At 47.5% G+C, this 26,619-nt stretch overlaps 1 protein-coding gene across 5 annotated transcripts; it reads right to left on the reverse strand.

The window, feature by feature from the left end:
• nfyc (nuclear transcription factor Y, gamma) lies at positions 1-26,352 on the reverse strand. 5 transcript variants are annotated; one of them, XR_015081964.1, is made up of 13 exons: positions 21,202-21,866; positions 14,161-14,270; positions 14,010-14,081; positions 13,280-13,393; positions 10,500-10,595; positions 9,505-9,681; positions 8,154-8,222; positions 7,880-8,029; positions 6,958-7,062; positions 6,817-6,876; positions 5,282-6,512; positions 1,044-1,167; positions 1-954 (listed from the first exon to the last, which is right to left on the reverse strand). XR_015081964.1 is itself a non-coding variant. In XM_086013637.1 (12 exons), exons 3-12 carry the CDS (start codon positions 14,257-14,259, stop codon positions 6,393-6,395), a joined length of 1,062 nt encoding a protein of 353 aa, XP_085869763.1. In that variant the 5' UTR covers positions 14,260-14,270; positions 19,699-19,797; positions 21,202-21,866; the 3' UTR covers positions 6,366-6,392. The 5 variants fall into 5 exon arrangements, 4 of the variants coding, with proteins under 4 accessions (XP_085869763.1, XP_085869762.1, XP_085869765.1 ...); XM_086013637.1 differs by lacking the exons at positions 1-954; positions 1,044-1,167 and adding an exon at positions 19,699-19,797 and having other exon boundaries at positions 6,366-6,512; XM_086013636.1 differs by lacking the exons at positions 1-954; positions 1,044-1,167; positions 21,202-21,866 and adding an exon at positions 26,232-26,352 and having other exon boundaries at positions 6,366-6,512.
• Between the last annotated feature and the right edge of the window lie 267 nt (positions 26,353-26,619).

Genomic DNA, 26,619 nt, shown 5'->3' on the forward strand with positions numbered 1-26,619 from the left:
TTTGTCAAGGCGCTTACAAAAAACACCAAGAAAAACGTTTTTATTAAATGCAGCACTGTTCAGTATTGTCCTTTATTAAAACATACAGCTGGGCATTGTGTCTGGTGTTTACTGCTTGGCCACGAGGGGGCAGTATAGCGCATACGGAGACGCTGCACAACACTAGGTTTGATGATGAAACAGAAGAAGAGTGTTACAACTAAGATGCTGAAATAGTAGTTTTTTGCGGAGGACAAAGAATATCATCGTTAGCCTAGTAGCGTATTTTCCAAAGTGATTTTTTAGCATTTTCGGAAAAACTAAAGTATTGAAAAATATATTCGTAATAAAACCGGACGAGCGCAAGAAAAAAGTTAACAGTGAAATAGTGTTAAAACTATAAATTCATTATTAAAACTAAATTATGTTTAGTGCATGAATGTGCATTGTTTCAATAACATGACAAATACAGAAACATTTCAAATTAAATATGCAATATTTATGTCCTTAATCTGTGTAAAATATACAAACGGAATCATGTTGTGCCACTCATGTAGACATGACAAAATACATTTAATAATAAATTTAGTCCAAATAATAAATTATGCGTCACCCGATGAAAGTCAAGTAGAGTACCGCAAATTCTTTTTTTTTTTGGTCCTCCTGCGGAATCAACCAAAGTCACTACAAACCCACCCTGTGCTGGGAACCTCCGACTACAAGCCTCCCTCTGTTGGCTGAGCCCTCCCGCGAGCCCCCCGCCCCCGTCCCTCGCACGAGGTGGCTTGTCGACGGATGCATTCAGATCAAATCCGCTCCAAAACTACACCCCCACCTCGCTCGGCAGCAACAGGACTGGGGGCGTCCAGCCTTTGGCCCCGTGGGGCCCACTGGGTACCGGGGAAGGGTGGGCGGGGCGCGGGGGGGGCTGACAACCCTGAACAGCTGAGTGGGCTCGGACTGCAAACTCCGCCGCTGTAACGAGATCGTTGAAGAGGGGAGGCCTTTTAATCCGCATCATCAACAACGTCTTGTACCGGAGTGGAATAACAACCGGGGATCACCTGGGTTTGGGGGTCGTGGGTTCGGCGTGCGTGTGGGGGGGTTGGATGGACACCCTCTCTGCCACTCTGTTGTTTTTCAACTCCAGTCTGGGAGCCACTCAGCAAGAGGAACTCGGAAAGGGGTCTAGAGGGATTTCAAACTACTCCCGTCAGCAAATGTGTACATTACGGTTGGACCACCAACCTTAAATCCCACCCCGACCCACCACCACCGCCGCCGCCGCCAACCCCCCCCCGCTTAATGGCCACCTCGGCCCTTTAGTCGCCTTTATTTGATCACTTTCCTTTAAGTTGTGCTCCTGAACGTGTCTGGAGAAGCTCAGACGAAGGTGAATGGGGGGGGGGGCTATTTTTGATATAGCGCTGTGGCGAAGCATTAGCATAGTGGGGGATGTGTAGCTGTTGCTGCCTAAATGGGCTGCAGGACACGTTGAAAGTGGAAGTAAAGAGTAAGTAGGAGTGAGGTTCCACCAGAAAGGAAAAATGAGCGGCTCTGCATCTCCTTGCTTTGGTGTGGGACCTCCGACCTAATAAAAAATTATATTCAGTAGACTGCCCGTTATTGTAATTAGCACACAGACTGGCTGGTATGGTTTAGAGCAAGGTTCCCTATCGGGAGGAAATTAGTGCCTCCATAAGTCACAACATATGTCTGTAACTAGGTCGCAAGATGTAATGTTTTTCTTCATTTAAATTGCTTGCGTTTTTTTATACATTTAGCTTTTGCAGCTCTGTCAACTAATTCACATGAAAGTTACGAAGACAAACTCAGGAATATTGTTTCACCTTGGAGTAAAGATTTTGTGCCTTCCTTACTATTTCCTGCCATCCAACCGCAATCTAAAAAATGAATTATTAATCCACGATTGATCGTTTAATGTTCCCTCCCATTGATCAAGTAAACGCCTGGGCTTCTAATGCACATGCAGGTGTGGCAGCGCAAAGGCCAGAGAAGCTAACGCAGGAAGTTGGAGGAAGGACTCCATTTTGGGGAGTCAGAGGCTCAATTCAAGCGCCAGTCAAAGGCTCCTTTGTGACCTGGAAGCAGCCAGGGTTTGCTTTTGGAGCCACTAAATTGGAACGTTTGGCAGACACGACGTCACTCTGCGGTGATGGAGGTGGCGTAACGACGCAACACAGCTGTGCAGGAAAAGACACAATGGAGCCACCAAAATTCAACTGTGACACAAAAACACCAGCAGGTCGCTCAAACGGGGTTGAACTGGGGGTAAATGTCGCGGCGGGCGAGGCTAGGCCACACGACAATAGTCGTTGCTACGTGTGGTGGCGGCGGCAAAGCTAAATTTAGGTGATGTGGAACACAACGGTTTTGGATGGGAGGCAAGCAAGATGGTGGAAAATGAGACATTTAGTTCTGCAGATATGGACTATGTCAGGACTTTTCCATACTCAGAGGGGGGGGGGGGGGGGGGGGGGGGGGGGATGTCATTTCTTTCAAAATTCAGCCTCCGAAGCTTGTGTCACTTAACTCCGTAAAACTTGAGAGGTGTGTTGATCCCAAGAAGCCACTGCTACCAAAGTAGTTGGCCACGTGAAATTTGGTAGATAGGGCTACCATGAGTTGTTGTCATCCTTTCGGCTTTTTCCCCCCAGGGGTCGCCGCAGCGAATCAAGTGCGCGCACGGGTACGCCCGCAAAAAAGGTCTCGAGAAGCCGTGCCCGAAAATATGCCATTTGGTTTGAATGGCGGGGAAATTTTGGCCATTACCACGGGTCCTTCTTAGACGGTTTGACAATTTCGTATTACAATGGAATCGCTGAGCCATTTTGGATATCACTACACAGTAAATGACGACGCCGATTAATATTGACGAATCATTTTATTGCCGCATGCGACTGATAGGGTGTGCTTAATATTGAAAATATTTCAAATGATTTCACATGTATATATTTATCTGCCCGTATAATGGAAGAATTCTGGCCTACACACTCCATAGATTTCATTCATTCTGACCACATTATTTTCAAATAGCTGTCGTTTAATAGTTTTGAACCCTCAACATAAAGTCAGTCTTAAATGTTCCGGTCCCAGGAACAGGTTGCAAGTAGCCCACATGTGAAAAACAAGATCTCGGTGGCTAAACCATCATTATTGTTGGACAAGTCCACCCTTGTGGAAGGTTAGCTGCCAACCGGTCACACGGTCCAGGATCAGGCGGGCGGGGGACCCAAGCCAGCTCGGCTGCTGCCTTGATGTGAGCGCCGGAGCCGGCCAAGACAAACAGCGGCAGACAATCCCGCTCATGCTGGGCTTAAGCCGCCCGACATTCTCGCCCCGCTCATTAATGCAGTTATTGTTGGCCCATTAAGCCCCCATTAGCCGCCTGCGCCGACTACCGTCGTGCTCGGCGAGGTCACAAGGTGGTAACGAGATAACCATGTTTGTGCCACGTATCGGCTGCGACGTAATTAGCCCTGCCGCGGCGCGTTTGAAAGGGGCCGCCGGATAACCCCTGACTCCTGTTGTTGCGTCAGGAAGTCAGGGCGTGTTCGGCAAAAAGGACGGATTTAACATGAGGCAAACATAGGCAATTGAGATTTCCAAGGACGCTCAAATATCTCAAAAACAATTTAGCAACTTTTCTTTGAGCCGGAGCCATTATAAAAGTGTTTTATCGGGAGTCTTAACTCACGGGCGTGAAGACACAAAAAAAAGCTCCGTGATCATTTCGAGTGCTCACCCCTCCCCTCTCTTGCATTGGGACTATTCCATTTTATTGCGAGGATTCAGGAAAACAATCTCGTTGGAGCATCAGGAGGAAAATCAACTGGGGGGCAGATAAGGTGAGAGGAAAACAGGTCAATCGAATATTTTTGGAACGCAGGACTCTCCCGATTATTGGAGTAATCACATGTTATTAAAAAAGAAAATGTGGAAGGATTCAAAGCCGAGATTTTGCTTCAACGTTTTAGTAATCAAATATCAATTCATTGTTGCAACCTTTTTCACGGTTGCACGTAAGCGACAACAGCAAGCAAAAGACGCTTTTGCCAGCTGGAGGAGCGCTGCTGCGAGTGTCAGTCGAGTGCCAGTCGGGGAGGCGACTGCCGTCAAGATGAGGTGGAGAGTGACGCGCTTCATCCCAGCAAGATGCGAGCGGACTACGATAAATGTTGATTCCCATTGAGATGATTCATTTGTTAGATGCTCAAGACGGATTCTAAGACCTTTATAGATAGATCGAATTTTCTTCAAGTCAGACTTTTTAGTTCATGACTAAGCCCCCCAATCAAAATCTTGGCAGTACACGGGAGTGGAGAGCATAACTTGGTTCGCCTTGGGCCTCCAAATGATTAAGAACTTCCCTGGACTGCTTTTTGGGACAATAGTGGTGACCACTTGTACACTTGCCATACTCAGTATTGGATAAATGCTGCCCCCAAGTGGTCACTTTCCAGAATACAGGACTCACGATGCAAGTATGCTGGACTACAATACTGAAGTTTGGAGTTTAAAACCAAGCTAAGCGTGACATCATTGATGAGAAGCACAGACATTACCCGACAGGGTACCAAAACACACAACACCTACCAAAAGCAATTGCAGATGTCGAAAATAGTTTGTAACCCCCACCGCTCCCCCCTCATTCGGGAGTAAAGCAGCAGCAGTAGAACCTGGGTTAGTTGAACGTCCACCCCCCCCCCCCCCAAAAAAAGCCGGTTTCTGACAGAAAAGTGCTGAAAACACTTTTTGGGTGTGTGTGAAAAGAAAGATGTTAACCAGAAGAGTGAATGACTTTTAGTGACACGTCAAATGCGCCATGAGTGACGCTGGCTGGAGTTGAACCTCCATCTTTTTTGGTTGTTTTTTTTTTTTTTTTTTTTTACATGGCATTGGCCATTCCCGCCAACGAATGGAATCATCTTTTTCTCAGCATCGCGACACACTTTCTACATACCACGACGCACTCTGTTTATATAAACTGCCTAAACTTGTCCAATCTGCGTGAAAAGCAGATTCATCGCCTAATCGTATTCTTCTGTTGACCTGAAATCCAAAGCGATGCAACGCCGCCATCTACAGGAATCTGTTATTACAGTGGATTAAAAAGCTGATTTTCACAGACGTACTTAATGTAAACATCCACTGCAGTGAACCAGTTCAGCAAGTTTAGACGGGATTGAAACTGCTCAGATTTCATCTAGACTTTTTTCTTCCATTTCGTCAATTCGGACTGAATATCTGAATGAAATCGCACCAAAATTCTGTTAGGTACCTGTTCGTGCGGTCGAAGAGCTTGACGGGATTCTTTTCAATGCCTCCCTAGTCACTCACCGAGCACACAAGTACACCACACTGGCCTAAAAACAGCAACAAAAAGCAGTCACGGTTTGTTAGTAGCTCAAAGGAACGACACCCATACAAGAGTCTCACAACACGCTGAAGTTTTTTTTTTTTTTTTCCTTTTAATTTTTTTGTCACCAACAAAGTTTGCTTACAAAACATCCCAAAAATAAAATTGTACCTATCTTTGTGCATGTCATGCTGGCTGGCAGTTTGGACCACATGCACAAAAACAAATGAGGACAATCGCTGATAATTACTGTACAAAAAGATGACACATAACAGGAAAGAAAGGGCAGCGCTATAAAAATAAAGACAAAAAAAGGTGTTAATTGTAATTCTGAAGCTGCTGCTCCTCCTCGTGCGCGCGCGAGTGTGCCAGGGTTGTACAAAATTCTGCAGTCAATTGAGACCGACCCCTAAATTCCAATTCAATTCCAGAATTTGAGTTTGACTTGAGGTGGCAAACAGGAAGCAGAATTGCAATTGAAATTCAAATTGCAGGAAGTAGAACTGAAATTCATGACGCAAAATTCAATTGTATTTACCAATGATTAAAGTATATAAGACAACATATTTACAACATGATCATCATACAAATATTTTTTAAGGACTTCATGTACACTTAATTATCGTTAATAGTAAAGTGTAGTTGATGTTTTTTTGTTTTTTTTTGGGTTCAGGGCTCAGACAAAACAGATCCAAGTTTTTACTTTTTGAATGAACTTCCATTTCCCACAATACCTTGCCTTTCAAATTCAAACTCAAATTCAGCATTTTGCACAGCCATGGTGTGGGCGTGTGAGGTATATGGCTACTCACGTCCAACGACGAGACAAAATGGCAGACGGGGCGCAGTCGAGAGCGTATCGAAAAAGTATCCCAAAAAATGAAATACACTACATGGGGCGTGGGGTGGGGTGGGGTGGGGTGGGGTGGGGCGGTGTGGTGCGGCGCTCAACACACTGACAAGAAGAAGGCTGTACTGTACAAAACAAATGCTTGGGCGGGGCCTGGTTTCGGACGAGGCGTTCAGTCGGCGCTCAGTCGCTGGTGACCTGCGTGACCTGCGTTTCTCCCGTCTGGCTGGTGGACTGAATGAACATGGGCTGGCTCAGATCCTGACCCGCCGGCACCGTCACCTGCTGGATCTGATACAACTGCTGCTAGGCCACAACACACACAGGGAGGCGGGGCTTAGAAGCAGACAACTCTGGCTTCAAACGCCAATTGGAAATCCTCAACTTTGTTCCGAACCCTAATCGACTCGAAATGATTAACCCTGCCAAAACAGGAAAGCTGAATTTGAAACCCTAACTTGAAGCCCAAAAAGCATCATTTAATATAGCGGCTTTACACTAGAATTTGGAAAAGCCACGCTTGTTTGCACCCCAAACGTCAATCCCTAACCCTGTCTTGAAGCCCTACCGCTGACCTGAGCCTAAAGATGACTCGCTGAGCCATTACCTGTCCGTCAGTGAACTGGTTGAACTGCTGCTGTCCCGGTTGCACTTCGGCCTGCGTGATCTGGAAGCACAAGCCCGCCGCTGGGTGAGCAGCCAGGCAACATTCAGCGTCGCAGCAAAAAGAGACAGAATGAAAGTCTACCTGCTGCGTGTTGGCGAGGGTCTGAATCTGCCCTTGGACAACCTGCGCGCCCGAGACGGGCTGGGCCAGGCGGATGTACTGCAGCTGGCCCGTATTGAGCTGCACCTGCACTCGGTCAACACGGGGGGGCGGGGGGGGACAAAGCCTCAATGAGCACAGTGCGATGATGATGATGATGATGACGATGATGTCAAAAAAGGAAAACCCGGCGTAGTCTCTGTTCGCTTTCACGATTGCGGACGTGCTAGGTGCGTGGCGCCGGTGCTTTCGGGTCCTCTCCGCACCATTTCAAGTGGTTGGTATCATCTTGTGCCATCCAAACGCAAAGTACAAACAGTCAATTCTTGCCTAGTTGTGAAGTTTTCTGTCAAACATAACTTTGAAATAAGAGTTTCATTCCTCGAGCACCATGGTAGTAACTCAAAACATGAGTATCACAAATCACCTTCCCTGATTGAAATGAAATGAATGTAAATGCCCTACATTCCATGCTAACCTGGTCACAAAATGGTCAACGCCTCAGCAAGCTGCAGTACTATTGGTTGTCTTTTTTTGCCGAGGATAAAGAACACATGCCTGTGAGTAGTGCCATATTATCTGTCTACGTGTGTTTCGTCCTCAGATTGTGCCATTGTTGTTTTTTTTGAAGGGTATAAAACTATTACCAACGCTATTGGTTAGCTGGTCTACGGTGCTTTGCATTGTTTGTTAGCATTAAGCTGAGCAGACTTTCCTCAAGCAAGGCAATGTGGACGTTTGAAATACCAAAAAGGTGTCATTCTCTTTGCTTTATGTTTGCAGGGTTCCTACAGCTTTCGGTAAGTTACATTCGAGACTTTTTCATGCCATTTCGATCTAAATGTCAGACCAACTTAACATTGTCCGAATGACGGCTTCTAAGGACGGCGTGGGATATCCTCACCGGAATCTGCTGGATCTCGCCCGTGTTGGTGATGATCTGCTGCATGACCTGCATGGTCTGGCCCTGGGCCTGGGCCGTCTGCGCCTGACCCCCCGCCGCCTGCACGATCTGCACCTGCTGGTCGCCCACCTGCATGGCCACGGGGGCGCTCTGCGGAAAGAGGCACGCAAAAGGGTCGATGGTAGCGCGGGGGGAGCCAAAGAGGTGGTTTTCTAGGCTGAACCAGGAGGGGGCGCTCAGATGCAGGCCAGATGGAGCAGACAAATGTGTTTACCGTGATGGGTGTGCTCTGTGATTGCACCTGCACTTGCTGTAACTGCTGCATGGTGGCACCTTGAAGCATCTGATGGCCCACAAGAGGAGGAGGACAAAGAAAAAGCCAAGCCGAAGGAAGAAAGCATGGAAGGAAGGAAGGAAGGAAGGAAGGAAGGAAGGAAGGGGAGGATGAGAACATGTAGAGAAAGGCAGTGAGAAAAGCGGCAACGTGTTTTGGGCGGCACAATGTGAAGCAAAAGCAAAAAAATGAATTTATAAAAATGACCAAAGCATCTGTATGAAAAATGGCAGGAATGATGGGAGAGCTTCACATACAGGAAGGCGTACACAAGGGCCGGGATGAAATGTTTCTTTGTTGCAACATTACATCCACCTCCTCCTCTTCTTCATGGCCTCTCAGGAGGACAGACAGGTGCTAAGCTAGGCTATCCAATTACGCTGAGGAGGACGTCTGCGTTGTCGTGTTAGCTCGCTCACACACACACACACACACACACACACACATTATAACTGAGGGCTACATTTTTCAAAGAACACAAAAAAGTGCTAATGCTGAAACCAAAGCGCTTTGATCATCAATCAATCGTTTAGAGACCTGAAATTGTCCAAATCCTCCGAATTTCAGATTTGACAGTAACTATTCTCAGACATCTTTAGTCCTGGAAGAAAGCAAACTGATTGTGCAAAACGAGACATCTGCTTTTACTTGGGAAAACAATGCTCAACATTTGTGCCGATTCTCCGACGTTAGGGACCATACCGGTAACGGAATCATACCACATTTTATGTTTACGATTATGAATATGTTGATTTGAAAAAATGTGTGGGAGTTAAATCCTTATTATTTTTAAAATCCGATGCATTGATTACTCTGCAAAATATCTGATATATTATGAAAAGAATCATGAATTGCAGCCCTACTTGAAACTCCAATTTCAAGCCCAAACCCAGGCTTGGAAAAATCCACTTTGAAACCCTAAGCCAAAGCGTTGTTGGAAACCGTAACCTTGGCTTGAAACCTAAACCTAATTTGAAAAGAGTTTGAAAGGCTCAGGTAACGAAACGCTGCCAAAGTGCGCAAAGTACGGCCGGGAGCGAGCGAGCGAGCGAGCGAGCGGGCGGGCGGGCGGGCGCGCGCCTGGTAGGCCTCTTTGGCCACAACTCATCCAGTGTTTGTTCAGATCAACTGCTTCCTCTTCGGCTGTCGCGCCTGCGTGTGCGTGTGCTATGGGTGTGAGCTAACTAATGTCAACAAAAGCTTCTGCCCGCTAATAAACCGCAATCAGGATGCGCAGGACCGACCGGAGCTCAGCTGTTAGTCCTCTTTTGTTTGCCAGCTATGGGTGTACCTGTCCTTGCTGCGGCTGCGCGATGATGATCTGCCCGGGTTGGATGGTGGCGGCCGTTTGCGCGCCGGCCTGCTGGCCCTGTTGCGCGCCCTGCACTTGCACGGCGCCGGGCTGCTGCGCCAGGGTGAAGTAGTACTGCACGGGCTCCGCCGGGGCCACCGTCTGACGCATCTCCTCCTACACGCGCACAGACGGCGCAGAGAGAAGGACGCCTGTCAGCACATTACGTCTCCCTCCAGTGTGTTAGCGGGTGTAATGGTAGAGGGGAGACACTGATGAATAACTGATGGGCTGCCACTGCAGGGGGGAAAGAGTGATGCGGTCTGGTCTGGAGATCCATTACAAGCGCATCTTGCTCCTCCATAACAAGTGTGTACTCTTACTTGGCAGGGAAATAAATAGTAAGAAAGATGGGAGCCTGTTGTAGGAATTAACAGTAATGGTAAGCACAATATAGTGCCGATATTCAATGGGATAGCAAAAATATAACAATAGACTTTAGCCACAGCATTTTACTACTTTCCTATTAGCCAGGGCTTTGACACCATCTTGGATTGTTACAAATAGAGCACAAGGTAATAGCGCAACTCAACTGCAGTTCATTTCGTCACCGGGAGCGTAAACACCCCTCTCCCAGCTCTCATGGCAGCACAGCTGAGAGTGTAGGATGTTTACACGCCCGCGGACGCAAAGAGCTCACGCGTCCGTCTTCTCGGCGGGTGTTTTCCTCAAACGGGCCGGGGCCGGGGCCGGGGGCCGGGGCCGGGGGCCGGGGCCGGGGCCGGAGCCGGAGCCGGAGCCGGAGCCGGGGCCATCGCCGGTTGTCAGAAGCAATAAGACGCTGCAAACATCCGACTGAAAGCCCTTGCAGCTCCGACCGACAGCTTCCAGTCAAGGATGTTTACAGCGCCTCCAGGTTGCCAACAAGGGAACGGCAGCTGGGATGATCATCCTGTACAAAACACAACAACAACAAAGAAAAGAATAAATCCTACCTGTCGCTTCGGGGGCTTCAGGTCGTCTCGGGGGACGATGTCGATGAGGAAGTCAAACTGGTCGAACTTGGTTATCGCCATGGCGATGTCGTTCCGCTGTAAACAGGAAATAAATGTCAGTTTTTCCACTCAAACGATTCATTTTTAAAATAGCAGAGTTAGAATTTTCATCAGCGTTTTTGTGTTTAAGTTCAGTTAGTTTTTAGAGCGGGTTGTTAGTTTTTATTTGTTTTTTTATTTTTGGGGGGGAAATGCCTTGGCTTTATTTTATTTTTTTTAGATTCATCTTAAGGAACACATTTCAGATCAACCCACAAAGTTGAAATATTTGACATGAGTTGACAAAAACTAAAAGGAAGGACATTTTTTGCAGTTAGTTTCATAAACAAATGTTGCTTCGATTAGTTTTCTTTTTGTTAAAGTAATCTCTTTTTCATTGGATTGCGTTGAGGAAAATGTTTTTTTCAATTTTCGTAAACGACAACAACCTTGGAAAATAGTCTCCAAACAGATATGAACCGTGGTTAGGCATAGCAACGAAATCGCTGACTTGGCAACACTGACCACATCCGCAAACTGGCTGTTTGCCACCTTGATGAGAGTGCAAGTGCAAGTCAGCAGGGACGCGCTTTAAAATACAAAAGCCACAAATCAGATGAACAAAAAAAATAAATTATGATAACTGTCCTGAGAAAGAAACTATTTCTGTATTGATGACTCCCTTCAAGTTGATTCAAACTCTCTGTGCTTGCCATCCATCTCTTCCCATATCCACAGCTGAGAGTCGCCGCCGCCGCTGCCTCTGTGGAATTTTCCACAGGATATTGGCTGTCAGACCCCCCCCCCAGCACTAGGGGAGCTATTTATAGTCACTTGATTAATATCTGGCCACACCAAGTCACACATCTACACTTGTTCCACTGATGAGCGTCGCCGTGGCGACCCGGTACGGTGTCCCGTGCACGTGTGTGAGGAAAAACTTGCATCTGTGACTTTACAGGAGGCAATTTCCTGCAGATTAAAACACTTCCTGCGTGTCTTCATGTCTGGAATGAAAAATACGTTCAGAGCAGCAAATTTGAGCCACAGCGCCCTCTACTGCTGGGTGTGCTGGGTGGTATTACGGCTTTGCATTTACGGTCCCGCCACGTTGCGCTGCGGTGGCTATGTTGGCAAGTGCTGACATGTCAAGTTGGTTAGGGGGTCCTCCCCAAATTTTCATGAATAGCACAAGGCGGCAGGTTCAGCCGTACTTCTATTTCGGTTAATTGTCCGAGTTTGTGTCTTTCATACAAATGTTGACTAATGATGACATTCTCGTAGGTTAGCGTTTCGACTTGGATATGTCGCAACCACCGCTTCATAAAATGGTTCTCTGTAATCTCTGCTACTAACAAAGTCTCTGGAATCAGTGCATCCAACAACATTGCGGCTCTGCTGCGCTTTTAGCTGTTGCTTGAGAGAAAATAATCTTTGCTGCCCTTTAACAGATTCTTGCAAAAGAATGTCGAAAAACAGGGGCAAAAATGTTTCAAAGTACGTTGTAAGTGTTAGAATTTTCCAGCACGAGACTTATACGCGCCGTACCTGCATCACACCACACATTGCCTTAAAATGACGAATCTACGTTCACTTTTCCATAATTTGCCCGCTTCAATTGAGTGTCCCTTTAAAGCGGAGGTCAGCCCAAACATCTTTTTTTCAAGAAGATGTTCCCAGCAGGCCCACTAGTTGAAACACGGCATTCCGATTCATTTTGCGTTTGTGGAATATGAGTTAAGCGGCCAAATGCACTCGTTTTTAGCCATCTCTGGGGGCGGCCATTTTGTCTTCCTTCGACTGAAAAGGACCTCACAAATACGACCAATCGCGGCTCAGATTCAGAAAACAAGTTAGCCGCGATTGGTCATTACCTGAGCCCTGAGCAGTTGTGATGTCATTTTCAGTCGCCAGAAGACAAAATGGCCGGCCCCCAGAGATGGCTAAAAACGAGTATATTTTGCTGCTTCATTTATATTGCACAAACGCAAAACTAACCACAATGCCGTGTTTCAACTAGCGGGCCTGCTGGGAACATCTTCTTGAAAAAAAGATGTTTGGGTTGACTTTTGCTTTAAGGCAGTGTTTAAGAATGGGGCAAACAAGGCAGGACTTCCAAAGTAGGTCTTGAGGTTTCGACTTTCCAGCCGTAGACTGATAAACACGATAACGCCGTACCTGCTTCACATCATACACTCCAGAACACACACACGCACGCACGCACACACCGACTGGCTAATCTCCGCGAGGTATGTGAATGGATAAAGCGGACTTAAGGGCTTTTATGTTCTGCTTCACAATTTTCCCTTCTTAACATCCCGGTGAGACGAGCTCAGGGTCGACTTCCCAACTGTTCCCATCACCGCTTGCTGCCCTTCACCATCACCCACCTCGTCAGACCCCCCCCCCCCCCCCCCGGGCTCTTTCGCGTCATTCCCAGAGTCCGGCTTATTCAACTTCGGGCCCAAATGGCAGCGTGGGGCAGGCAAAAAGTGGGTCAGTGGCGCCCGCCCGCCTGGCTTTCAGAGTCAGTGGAGGGAGAGAGAAGCGAAGGCAGAGTCATTCCTCAGGGGGGACGGCTGGAATGAGGCCCCTTTTTGCTTCTCCGTGTACAGCGCGCTGTCGCAGGCCCTCGGTGAACCGCAATAAAGGCAAAGGGGGCGCTGCTTTTGTGCAAGCGAAAAATGAACGAGCTACATTCTGGGAGGGGAGAAAGAACTAGAGTACGGACTACAACTGACCTGTAGCGTGCGTCGCTTGTTGTCCTCTGTGTGGATCCACGCTCGGAGGGTGAGCTCCGTGATGAAGATCTGCGCCGCCTTTGCGAACAGCACGGGCGCCTCTGCGCTGATCATCTGCACAGTCAGTGGGGGGGGGGGGGGGGGTAGGGGGGAAAGCCCTCTGAACTCTGTCGCTGAGCAAAACAGCAGCACCTGCTAAAGCATCAGAACATTCTCGCGGAGCCTTGCAAAATGTTCTGCGGCGGATTAAAAATGATTCAACAGCAATGAGCAATTTTTGAAGAGTTAACTCCCCCGTTGCTAACCAAAACAGCAGCTCCTACCAGGCGAGTAAATCGAGGGTCTGATTACAACGCGTTCTCTGGGGTATTAAAGATGATTGAATAGCAATTTGCCAGCAGACTGGAACGCGCGGCGGGTCCACGACGTTTCTGTTTCGGTTGCTCGGCTGAGCAGCTAAAGGCGATCAAGAGGCGGCGAGAGCTGCTGTTTCGCGGCTCCCGCAAGGGTCTCGCTGTCCTCACATACACGCCAGTGATCTCCTGATCTCTTTACCGCATTTAAGCCGCCGCTTAACAGGAGAGGACGGCGCTCTTGACACGACACGGGTTGCGGCCCGCCAGCGGTCCCGGCCGATAATCCGGCGGTAACGAGCAAAATAAATCGGCCGCCACGTGGCCGCGTTCCCCCTCGCGAGAGAACAACTCCAGTGTCGGTTCTGCTCTTTTACCTTCACATCCTCATCCAGCTTCATGATTTTCTTGATTCGAGCCAGAGGCAACTCCTGCACGCGGAAGTCCTTCTGGAATCAACAAACGGGTTTGGCGAGTGACAGGGCCACCAGGTCGCCAGCGCCCACTTGTGAGTTACGGCGGACATACCACAGTCAGGTTGCGGATCTCCTCCATCACCCGAGGCCAGAAGGACTGAAGGGTCTGCTGGGCATCGCTGCCGCCGGCGCCAAACGAATCCGCGGACATGACCTAGGAAGCTGCATGGAGACAAGGGCCACATTCCCGCCATAAGTACGCTTCCCTTTGCATTCGTTGCACGCAGCCTTCGGCAACCCCAAGAAGCAGAGTCGGTGGCTAAACCATTTTTCTTGTTTCTTTTTCTTCGACTGGTCGATATTCCCTGGCCGCAGCCTCGGGCGCTACACCCGAAGGCGACAACTTGGCGGCTCGACTCGGCCCACCCCTAATTCCATGTCCCGAACGGCGACTCCAGGGAAAAGTCCGCTTTGACGGGCAGTGTAAAAGGGGCTGAGGCTTATCGTCACCTTGTAATCGAGCACCTTGCGTCAAGATGACAAATGTCTGTTTGCGGCGTGGCCTTCCTCTTGGTTGAACTGGTGTGTCGCCACGCTATTAAAGTTGAGGACGCCGCTGTCCCGGCTACGCGTCCCGGAATGAACCCGAGCGCTCGGCGGCTTATGATAACACAAAGCGTGGCATCGTTTAAGCAGGTATGTCGAACACAACGGGCTCATGTTCCATCACACGCTAGAATCAGCATCCTCATTTTAAAAATAAGGCCTGAACAAGCTTCTATTCTGGTCCCGCAGGGATCGTCACCATCGACCACACACAGCTGGAGCTCCTCGCCTGGCATGTTTCGGATCGTAACGATGCCACCGCGTTGGGTCACAAAGAAACCAAATAACATGTTGAAGAGCGCTGCTAGCTAAGGAGGAAGGCGGAGGAGGGGCTTGGGAGGGGGTCTGAAAGAGGATCCAGCAGGTTACTACGGCATGCCAGGAATTTGCTGTCGGGGGGGGGGCGAGCGAGCGAACGCTGGGCGGCATGTCTGGGCACGCACAACTACTGAGTGTCTGGATCGTGGTCTCTCGCTCGCTGTGGAGATGCGAGGAGCGTTTGGCCGAGTTCGCGCCACGGTGCCACAGGCGCTAACACGAGACGGGTAGACACAACCGCGGGCGCAATGCCGCAACCGGCGAGCTATGTGGGTCAAAATCATTCCCAAGTCCAGGAATACGTGCCAGGTAGACTCAAATTGCTGGAGAGCAGAACTCCGCCAAAGCCCGACAGAGGTCTTACTTCATTAGACTTGACTGGATTAGCAGCGAACGCAAAACTCCACCGAGCACAAACGGGCGCAGGAACAACAATCGGACCTCCGCCGAGGCCGATGGGATCGTGTCCACTAACTTGTTGGATTAGACAAGTCAAGACAGAAAGGCAGCCTCCACAAATACTGGGGTAAAATAAGGCCAGTATCGGCCCAATGGAGATACCTGGTATCGGTACTCGCACAACGCCTTCTTTTTACACCCAGGGTCTGTAAATGGACCCCCCCAAAAAATGGTACCCAACTTACAAATAAAGCCTAAAACCGAAAGCAATTTCTTGATCGGCAGCAAGATGTTCTCAGGCCAAGGTGACCGATGACAGCAGACTTCCTCTGTGGACTGCCGCGGGTGCTGCTGAACGTGGCAGCAGTCGAAATGAATGCGACAGAGAGGCCGCTGTGGCGATCAATGGCGTCGCTTGTGGCTGCCATGACAGTCGAGTGATTGACCTTGACAATAGGCCGCCGCAGCCGCCGCCACGCGCTCGTCCGCTCCACTTGGAGCTCGATTGAAACGCGGCGGCTAACCCCGCTGATCCTCGCCGACGTCTTCCGGCATCCGGGGTTCCGACGGCAACAAGGCAAGAGAAGCGTTTGTTTGTCCGAGGGGAGGCGCTTAAAGCGGCAACTGGTCCCGTGGTGACTCCGAACAAGATGGCCTTGTCCCTGAGCGCGCCTGCCAGGCGGGGCGAGTGGCTCTCCCTCGCCCGAACCTGAACAATTGAGCCCACTAGCGTCGGGAGCGAGACTTCGACGCCATGGCAACGGCGTGGCGGGAAACCCTTTCAAGACTCTCACTTTCTCGACGCGCCTCACGCGCTTCCCCGGGACCGGGCGAACTTTGACCTAAATACACAGGAGGGTCGTTGATAAGGGGCAGGAAATAGAGCGTCGACCAGAGGCAGAAACACGAGGTACAGCGGTCAGGGAAGTTTGACGTCAACAACATGCTCATTATTGTGCTCGAGTCAGAGCGGTTGCGAGTATTTTAGGTTGCCATGAGAAACGTCGTTCCAAATCTTGACGCACGGTGTGCCACAGGAAGTTATCCAGTTCCACTTCATTGGTTTGACAATTTATTTACGACAATGTATCTTTGTTCACCTATCTGTGCCGGCGACGTCTAGTGACAGGCAGAACAATTAAATGCTCTTTCACTAGATGGCAGAAGGTCCAATTGAAGCGCAGCCCCCCGGAATAAGAGCAAGTGCTCAACTAAGCATGGCCACATTTCACATGTCAATGGAGGCGATCATTATTTTAGTGTAGATATTTTTTTGCAGCCTTTCTGTTTGGTTGTGTCCCGGGAAATATTTCTCATATAAAACATGTGCCTCGGCTCAATCCAAGTTGGGAAACAACGCATTGGAATAGACTTTCGCACAGTGACGTCCCACAAATAGATAAGGCGAGGCATAAAAAACAGTCAGGAAGGTGATGATTGCTTTCAACGCGGCATAAGTGAGAGTTGGGTGTCAAATTTCTCAGTATGTTTTTGTTGTCTTTTTAAACAGAGCATCGACTTGGAAAATAACTTGCACGTGGGGTATGAATATGTTCTTTTTCCACGACTGTTCCATCTTTTTCACTATGCTGCATAAACCCGGGGTTTGAATGACTGCGTGTTTGCGTAGACGACTATGAGATGAAAGTCGAGTCAAAGTCGATTCATTGACGATGTCATCGACGTCAAGCATCGACGCAGTCTAGCCAAGTTGGCACCAAGAGGCTAAAATGCTTGAGTAACTTTTGCCAAACGATTCCATGTTAGTGCAGCGCTAAGGGAAAAGTCAGCTTTCACAGATGTGTTTGGAAATTGAAAAGGTTACCAAAAAAACCCCCACAAAAGTACTTTTGCTTTTCTATATAAACTACAGACCTGGAAACCACAGAAAAAAAGTGGAAATTGTTGACAGCTACGGTCTGAAATATCAAACTGAAAGGAAGTTAAAGAAGTCCATTCGAGACAAGACAAAAGTGAAAGCTACGATGAGCTTCTTTGCTAGCTAGGCTTTTGTTACGGCACACTGCAGAGGACGTCTTTGCTCTCCTCTTTCCTGCAGCAGCGCCATCATCGTCCTTTCGGGTCGCCAGAAGCGGCGGTGTCGAGTTTCCGCCCGCTGATGTTCGCCTCAACCTTTACGACTTTCACCTGACACCCCTTGTCGGGGAAAGTCAATGCCGCTGCGCTGAATCAGCAGCAGCAGCGGCGGCGCTAATTTTGCGCTCGAGCGGGACCTCGCTAGCCCGCCTCTTTCCGTCTCCTCATCCCTGGCTGGACTTTTGAAGCCGCGGCAGCGACAAACACGAGATAACGGCGGCGAGGCGTACGGCGAGGCACTCGCCGTACGCCTCGCCGTACGCCTCGCCGTACTCTTTAATAAGAGGGGTGTAATCAGGTGTATAAATAAGTTGCGCTTGTGGTAAGCGAAATGCTCTGCGGCTAATTGGCTTCCTAATGGTCTGATGAGCATGCGAATGGCGCTTTTTTCTTTTTTGGGGCAGAGAGGACTGGTAATGTTGTCATAAGGTGAGGCAGCGTGCGACAGCTGTCGCTCAAACCGCTGCACGACACCGTCGGCCTTACTCACATGCTTGTCCTGACGTGTTGACGGCTATGGTACGAACTAAGACGCAACATTGGAATCCCGCTCTGTGTGTAAATTTTGGGCCGGTACAGTGTCACGTGAAAAAATGCCATTACATGCATGGCATAAAATCAGGAATAGTGAAATGATTCAAGTACAAGCATAATCATTTTTTTATGTGCTCAAGTTACTACTTTCCAAACATTTTTTTTCAATTTTATTGCCAAAGATGCTACTCTTTTAATAAGCGATGTTCAAACTGATACCAGTCGGAGTATGCACTTTTTGAGTACTGGCAGCCTACCACGAGTGCACAAAAAATAAGGCTCTGTCGAGATACCTGGTATCAGTACTCTACTTTTAATGGAAAACACAATAAAAAGGCGTAAGGGGTTACATTTTTACAGCTATGGTATGATTTTGCTGTTGTTGTTGTTGTTGTTGAACATTTAGGAACAAGCAAGCCTTTTTTGGGCTTGAGTAACTCTTTCCAAGTTCTTAATCACCTGTTTACTTGTATTGCCATTCAGTATAAATGGCACAGACACGAAAGGCACAGACACAATTCGCGGGGGATAAGGACAGTGTACAATTGCAAATATCCCCAAATACAATGACAAAAAAATGTTTTTTTCAAATGGGAAAAAAATAAAAACAGCTCATTCCACTGACGGAAACATTTTAGCGGCTTTGGAACCGTGACTTTACTTCCCATACGTTGACAATTGTAACCGGCCCGTGCCTACTTAAAAAAATAGGAGTTTTTGACGATTTTTTTTTTCTTCGCTTTTTGCTCGTGGGCGGAAAAAAAGCGGTCTACGGTTATATGGAGTTCAAAATGTTACGCGTTTTTTAAATCCAAGACACTGCAAGTAACTGGCTTTGCGTACAAAAGGTCCACTTACTGTGGAGAGGACAACGTGTCATAAGTTGAGTCAGTACCAACTGTCAGCCCGACCCGCGGCACAACAATCCAGGCGCGACGAATTCCCCATCTGATTAAGCGATATGAAAACGCAAATGTGCGAGCCGAACGTCTGATCCGCACCGAAAATAGCCGCGACGACGAGGCCTGACGAAATCCTGACGGGAGACGGACGGCTTCCTTCCTCTCGCGCTGCGACCTCGAGTCGACCTTCCTGATGGTGACGTCTGAAATGAGTTTAGGTCTGGGGGGGTGGGGGGGACAAATCTGTTGCCGTCCTAGCTTTGCGCTAAAGCTACTGACGTTGACCTTGAAAGAGGCGTTGACAAATAGAGGAGCCCATCCAACATGCGGGGTCAATCATCTACTACTAAAGAAAAACAAGTTCCCAGGACGCCATTACAGATTAACTATGAGATCCTGCACGGCTTGGCTGGTTATTTTAGGACACCAAATGATCTATTTTTCAAACTTTGCCCTTGGTCCTGCATTGGAGAAAACTCCAGGAAGTGCTCGTCACTGCTCTGTCAAGGTCATTTGGCAGAGGACAGCGCGACAGGGGAGGGAGAGCCACGGGATGGGGGGGTATTGCAGGTTTTGCACTGCAGCACTGGAGTGAACCCAGGCTTGGATTTGTTAGCACGCAGCTAGCACAATCAAGCCTCTCTCATTTGGAGCTTTCACTTCCTCCACATACTTCCTCACATTCTTGTGACCTTCATCCAACGCGAGGCCTCCGAGGAAGAGGAGGAGGCGGGAGGAAGGAGGAGGGCCCACGCTACCTGCCAAGGGCAAAGGGACGCCGCACCCGCACTGACCTTAGCGTTGCGGTCCACCGCCGCTGCCGCAAAGCTCCCCATCCAAAACCCTGAGATTTGGGGATTCAACTTAGGAGGGGTTATTTTTAGTCTTCCTCACTGTTGTCAGAAAAAAAGGGAAAAAAAAAAACAGTGGAAACTTTCAACAAGGGCGGGAGAACAGAAAGAGAGAGAGAGGGGGGGGGGCAAGTAAGGGAAAGCGGCGCCCTCCAAAAAGATTCCATCACAAGAGATCAGATCAGACCATTAGCCTCCTCTGCCCCCGCCCGATGCCCCCCCCCCACCCCCTTTCCACTTCCCTGTTCACGCTCCCTCGGCCCATCTGGAAGGCTGGCAGCGTTGGGAGGGGGGTCGGAGGGAGTGAGGGTGGAGGTCAGAGAGAGCAGCTGCACCTCCAACCCTGAAGGACCCCCAACCTTTGCGTGATGGATGCCGGCGCCGCTGCGTCAGAGGCTCAAGCTAACGTGTAAACAAGGGTCTGAGAAAGCGGAAATATTAACACTGTCAAATTGGTGTCGTAAAAAAATGAAATTAAATGTCGGGAGCATTTTTACGGGGACGCGTGGCAGAGGACAGCGCATTCGGTTTTCTGACTTTTCGTTTTTGTCAGCTTTTATTTTAGTCTTAAAACGCTTGTATTTTCATCATTAGCGTGCCTTTTTTTCCTCTCATATTTCTGTGTGTTTGTCTTCTGTGTATGTTATTTCTCTCTTTGTTATTTGCTCCAATACCATGTCACATTGTTTTTCTTATATTTCTTGTTTTTCATGTGCTTATTGTTTTATAATATTTTCATACATTTTTCTAAATATTTCTTAATCTAATATTTTTCCTGTTTATTTTTTCCCAATATTTTTGTACTATTCACCTGCTATTTTTGTAATATTCCTGTTTTCTCGTTTCTTCCGACATTCTATATTTTCTTAAATAGTTTGTATTTTTTTAAGTTTGCGTTTGTGTGTCATCTAAAATTTGACACCGATTTTCGTGAATATATTTGCATTTTCATGTCTTTTTTTTTTTAATATCCTCTAATATTTTGGTATTTTTCTAGTACACGAACTATTTGTACTACTACTACTACCCTACTATTTGTGCATTTTTTATGTATTCCTTTGCAATATTCCTGTAATTGTCATCAATTGTTTTTGTATTTCCTTTTAATATGCTTGCATGTTCTCCTGTTGAGTGTCACGGCGAGCTGGATCCTACCCCAGCCTCTGACTTTGGGTGAAAGGCAGATTACGCCATGGACTGCTTGCTCGAATATTTGGTATTTTTTTCAAATAATATTCAGAATACCGAAGAGAGGGGTGACATCACAACAACACAACAAGTGAGAGCCTGAAGAAGAGCAGGCTGCTGCTACAACAACTCAAGGACACAACTCAGGATAGGACAGCCTCTTCACTACAAAAGGTGACTGTCAAAAAGAACAGCTCGAATATACAGGTGCCACCGCCTTTTCATTCTTAAACGTGTGTTAAGAGCGGTCACACTCACCCCCGTGCCCTTCATGGTGGATGGTCCGACCCGTGCTGATGGAGGTGGGGGACGGGGGGGTTGACGGGACGCTGTTTGAGTCTCCTTGCAGCAAGAACTTCCTTCCAAAAAGGCAGTGCTGCTCCGCCACGGGGTGAAAAAGAAACTCTCTCCTTTAACCTTTCGCTGAGCCCCCCTTCCCCCATTTGCCTTTGAAGAGCCCCCCCCGGCAAAAAAAAAAAAAAAAAAAAGTAGGAGGGTTCGAGAGAGCGGTCACAGTCCGACTCCCGGCTCGAACCGCTTTGCCTTTAACGCTGGCCCGGCAATCAATCTAGCCTGCTACGTGACACCCCGGCCCCGCCTCTCGGCCAATGAGAAGGCGCGATGCCGCAGCCTCATTGGCTTACCGAGCATGTCCGTCAGCCCCTTCCCCGGCCCGGCCCCCTCTGCGCTGACGGCCAACTTCCTGCTCTAAGTTACCTTGAGCGGCAGCGTTAGGGGTCAGGGGGAAGAAAAAGAGGAAGAGGAAAGCGTGGAAAAGAGAAAAGTCAAGAGGGAGGAAGATGTGGCGCGGGCTTGTGCCAGGTCGCTTCTTTTGCATTGTCCTCGTCAGTGCGACCCCCCCCTCAGGCCCCCTTCGTCCCTTTGCCTTCCGCGCGCTGCTCCGTCTGTGGCTGCGCTCTTATTTACAATGTCAAACTAGACGTCTCCCCGTGGCCCCGCCTCTTGCGCTGGCCCATTGGCCGGCGGGTGAGTGACGTGAGCGGCCGTGCTCGGCACTCATTGGCCGGCGCGGGTGCCCGTGCGGGCCGCCGCGTGTTGCATGTGCATGCTTTAAAGTACAGGCGCACGCCGTACACACACGCGCACACACACACACGCACACGCGCACACACACACACGCACACGCACCCCCCCCCCACACACACACACACACACACACTCGCAGCCACTTTGTCCTTGCTTTCTCATTCATCCTTGCTTGCCGACGCAGGTACATGGCAGTCCTCCAGACAAACGGACACCTTTGATTCAGAAGAAAAATGAAGGTCCGACCGATTAATCTGCCGGCCGATCTTAATGCTTTAAGAATTAGCAAATATCAGCTGATTTTCCCCCCTTATTTTTTTACACATTAACACATAACGTAAGATAATGACATTCAAAAATCACCCCGCAAAAATAATAGTTTAAAAAAAACTTTTGAAAAAAATCAGATAAAGAAATCTGTCAATTTTTTTCTCTGTTGTAAAGTGAAATACTAAAGGACAAAGTATTGTAAAATAGTTGTGCCTGTAATTCATATCTTTGTTGTTGCAAGCGTTTAGCGGGCCGGACAAGACAAGCGTACGTCAATACACAAAGACGACGGTCACATCTGCGCAGTAAACTGCAGTATTCTTAGTCGCTTTTTGCAGAGGATAAAGAAGATGCCTGTGAATATTATTGTATAGTCTGTCGGTATGTGTTGCTACCATACCCCAACACCGCAGCTAGACTCTTCAGCCCGTCTATGGCATTTTGCAATGAATGGTAGCGAGTGGATTTTTTTTTTTTTTTTTTACCCTAAAAATAGAACAAAAGGTATGTGTGCATTATTGTGCTTTATTACAAGACATTTGGTGCTGACATTTAAATTTGTCACTTTTCAGAGATGAAAAACATTTACACTGACGTGTTTGGTGATAGTACACTGCAGATATAACCAGGATCATTTTGGTCACCGTAATATAATAATAATAATAATAATAATAATCATTTTTAAAAACCCATTTCATCTCTACCCGCACTCAACAATTGTCCTGACTCGCGACAGCCACAAAAAGGATCCAATTAAATCCCAATTAGACGGCAATGGAGCTGACGCAGAAAACCGTGGGACCACTGCGGCGAGGGAGGGAGGGAGGGAGGGTGGAGGCTAATAAAATCAAGGGCTACATATAGCTTGTGCACCATTCTTGGACGAAAGGTACTATTAGACACAAGTGTGGCGGGGGAAAACAAAAAACAACGCAAAGGGCTCCTGATAGCAACTTGCAGGCATACAATGGTGCCCGTTGTTGGCTGGCGAGCGTACCTCAAACGCGGTGACTTTGGCTTCAGGGCGGCGAGGCCAAACGGCGCTCATGTGCACGTCCCATGTTGGTAATCACACATCAGCAGCGATACCCACAAGGATCCAGAAAAGGGAGGAATAGTCAATCAGTAAACACAGCTTCCCCCACCACCCCGCAATGATTCGTTTTCTCATATTTTTTTATTTTGCCATGTTCATGTCTAATATGTATTTTTTGCCAAACGTGTGCACTTTTTCAAATATTCTGTCTTATATTTTGTTATTCTCTGCTTACTCCAATTATTGATTTTCAATCTTAAATTTTTGTCTTGTTTTTATGCGTGTAGTCCTCATTTAATATTAGTATTTTTCCCCATATTCTGTCTCATATTAAAATTGTTTTCAGTATTTATTGTTATTTGTCTTATTTTCTAATATTTTATATTATTTTGTCTTCTTTTGCCAAATACATGCATGTGTATTTTCTTCCGATTCTGTCTCAAATTTGGGCTTATGACCAATATTTTGGTCACAAACCTTTCCTATCGTGTCGATACATCACCAGTGAGTCCACCACCGATATGGGAAAAGCAGGAAAATCAAACGCAGCGCTGAAACAACGGGACGGAAGAAAGCGAGATGGCGGAGGACGCAGGAGGCAAAACTCTGGAGACGTTGCCTTGTTCTATTTGGGTGACGAGCGCGGGGAGCCACTAGCGCAGCACAACATGGCCGCCGGCAAAAAAAAAAGGCCCGCAGAGACACCTGGCAAGGTCACGGCGGACGGCAGACCTTCCCATGACCTGCATCGGCGACGTGTTTGGAGATAAACACGCAGCAGGCAGATTGCACCTTTTGGTAAACACACACCATGGAGGCAAAGCTGACTTTCACCCGCTCACTTTTATCACACATTTGGCCCTAACAAAAATGCCAACACCCAAAGTAAAGTTGCAAAATATACATTTTGTACACTTTGGTTTTCTCTCAAGTCCGCTAGCTTAATGCTAACACACAATGCAAAATGCCATAAACATGCTAAGTAAACTAGCATCAATGTTGTAATAAACCTTGCACATATTCTTTATACGCCGCGAGGAAAAAAACAGCACCTTACTGAGTTTAGCTGTGGGTCGTTTTTGTGTATTTGTCACGCATCATACTGCCCTCTGTTGGCCAAGGCACACAACAGAGGGAGCAGCGCAATGTCCAGTGAATTAAAGCATGAAATCATGCTTCACACAAACTGTTTCTTTACATTCGTGTTTCTTATGTTATTAAAAGATGATTTTATTCAGTACAATATACAGTGTGCCATTTTTCTCATCAAATGACAATTTTTTTTAGGCTGTGTTTTTTTCTTTGAAATTGATTAATGGCTTTTCCATTCATTGCAATGGGGAAAAATGATGCGAGATACAAGATGGCCATGGAACAAATTATATGTTTAAGTCAGGGGAGCGCCTTATTTGTAGATTTTTCATTTAATACACAGTATGTATTTTGCACCAAATTTGTGTGTATTTCTAGTCAATTTGGGCGGGGGGGGTTGCTAATATTGAACATTTTTATCTAAATGTTTTTGCCTTTTTTGTTCTCTTTTTAAAAAATAAGATATGACCTGTTTTCTAGTATTTTAGTTTAATATTTGTAAAGGGGGTTAATTATATCTTTAATAAATAACATGACATATCTGTTGTATATGCGGACGCTTGCAGTGGTATTTTCGTATTTTTCTTCCATTTTTCCAATTGCTTTCCGATGTATTTTGTCGAGGTATTCTGGATTATCCGTCTGTTTTTTTAAAAAATTGATATTACATTGCCTTTGATCATTTAACTGTGCAATATTTTTGAAACCTAACGCTCGTACAAACAATCATTGTCCATGGGGCGGCATGGCTCAGTGGTAGAGTGGTCGTTTCCCAACCCGGAGGTTGTGGGACCGATCCCCGGCCATTGTGACCATGTCGAAGTGTCCTTGAGCAAGATACTGAAACCCCAGTTGCTCCTGATGCTGCGTCAGCAGTAGGTTGATGAGGTACAGTGTAGAGCGCTTTGCGTAGCCAAGGTAGAAAAGCGCTATGTAAGTGACAGCGCATTTACCATTGTCTTGCTGCAGTTTGTGAACGCGCTATTCCTCATATTTGTAGCAGCTTATATCGTTTTTTGAGAAGCACTTTGGACGTAACCCACCAGTGACATCTTCCTCATGACCTTGCGGTCGCCCTGACTTGGCCAGCATACGTCAAAGCGTTGACATGTTTCAAAACGACGTCAACATAAAACACACTAAATAAAATAGGGCAAAAAAAAAAAAAAATAAGAATTTGGTGGCTACCGGGGCATAACGCGACGAGGGCAAAGAGGCAAAGCGTGGCTTAAGTTAACCCAAGGGTAGCTAAATACAAGCTAGCGTTCAAATGAAATGGTTTCAACGGGGTTGGGACACGTTAGCTCAAACAGTAACGCTGGAAGCTAGGGCAAATGCTAACAAGCTAAAAGTTGCTGTTATTTCGTCGCAGCCGCCATCATCATGTGGTAAGTTAATAAAGCTTGACTCTGGTCGGGACAAGAAGGAGCCCGAACCAATAAAGACAATGTTTGGATGTGTCATTCAGACCAATCAAACCTCGGACTACATTCCACCAATCAAGCTTTCTTGGGGGCCAATGTTGCTTCGTAGAGCAACTGGCGCCATTCGGGCTCCGTCGCCAGCGGCCCGCTGAGTCGAGCGCTCACTGACGACGAGAGCCAAAATGGAGGACGGCGGGCGCAGGTTTCCCGAGCGGGCCACCCAATAAGCGCCTCACACAGCGCGGGGAGGGAAATGGCGCCGGTGTTCATCTCGCCCCCAAAACAATCGTCCATTGGTCAACAACGAGCACATGAACACTGGCGGAAAGTCTTCCACCCCGCCGCGCTCGCACCCATCTCGGGGCCACACGCTCCATCCACACGCGTCACACAAATTAATTAAGACTTTGTGTACTCACTATGTTGATGTCGAAGCGAGGACCGGCTCGGCACTATTATTTATTTTATTTAGCTAGCTGAAATGGAACAAGATGGCGACGGCCCGTACCGGAAATAGTTACTCGCGCGACCTGATGACGTCATTGATTCCGACTCCCACCTCGATGGAACTTCTTTACATTCAGATAAGGTATTCATGTAATTATTGATACCAGTAACGGCTAATGAAAAGGAAAACATATTTTTATATTTAGTAAAGTGTTAATAGTTAATGCAAACCGAAAATGAAATATATTAATTTTATTCTATTTGTAGTTTAGAAATAAAATAAAAACGGCTACTGAAATGTTTGTCGAAAAATCATTCATTAAAAATGTGAAGCATGTTTGTTCCATTACTAGTTGTTTC

This window comes from Filicampus tigris, chromosome 18 (assembly GCF_054856515.1).
Source record: "Filicampus tigris isolate MCC_2025a chromosome 18, RoL_Ftig_1.0, whole genome shotgun sequence".
Taxonomy (NCBI): Eukaryota; Metazoa; Chordata; class Actinopteri; order Syngnathiformes; family Syngnathidae; genus Filicampus; species Filicampus tigris.

Coding starts and splice junctions, on each gene's coding strand:
- nfyc (XM_086013636.1), bottom strand. CDS start 14,259: ATGTCCGCGGATTCGTTTGGCGCCGGCGGCAGCGATGCCCAGCAGACC. Junction 10,596..13,279: donor ACAAGCGACGCACGCTACAG/GTCAGTTGTAGT, acceptor TCCTGTTTACAG/CGGAACGACATCGCCATGGC. Junction 8,223..9,504: donor CGCAGCCGCAGCAAGGACAG/GTACACCCATAG, acceptor GTGGGCCATCAG/ATGCTTCAAGGTGCCACCAT.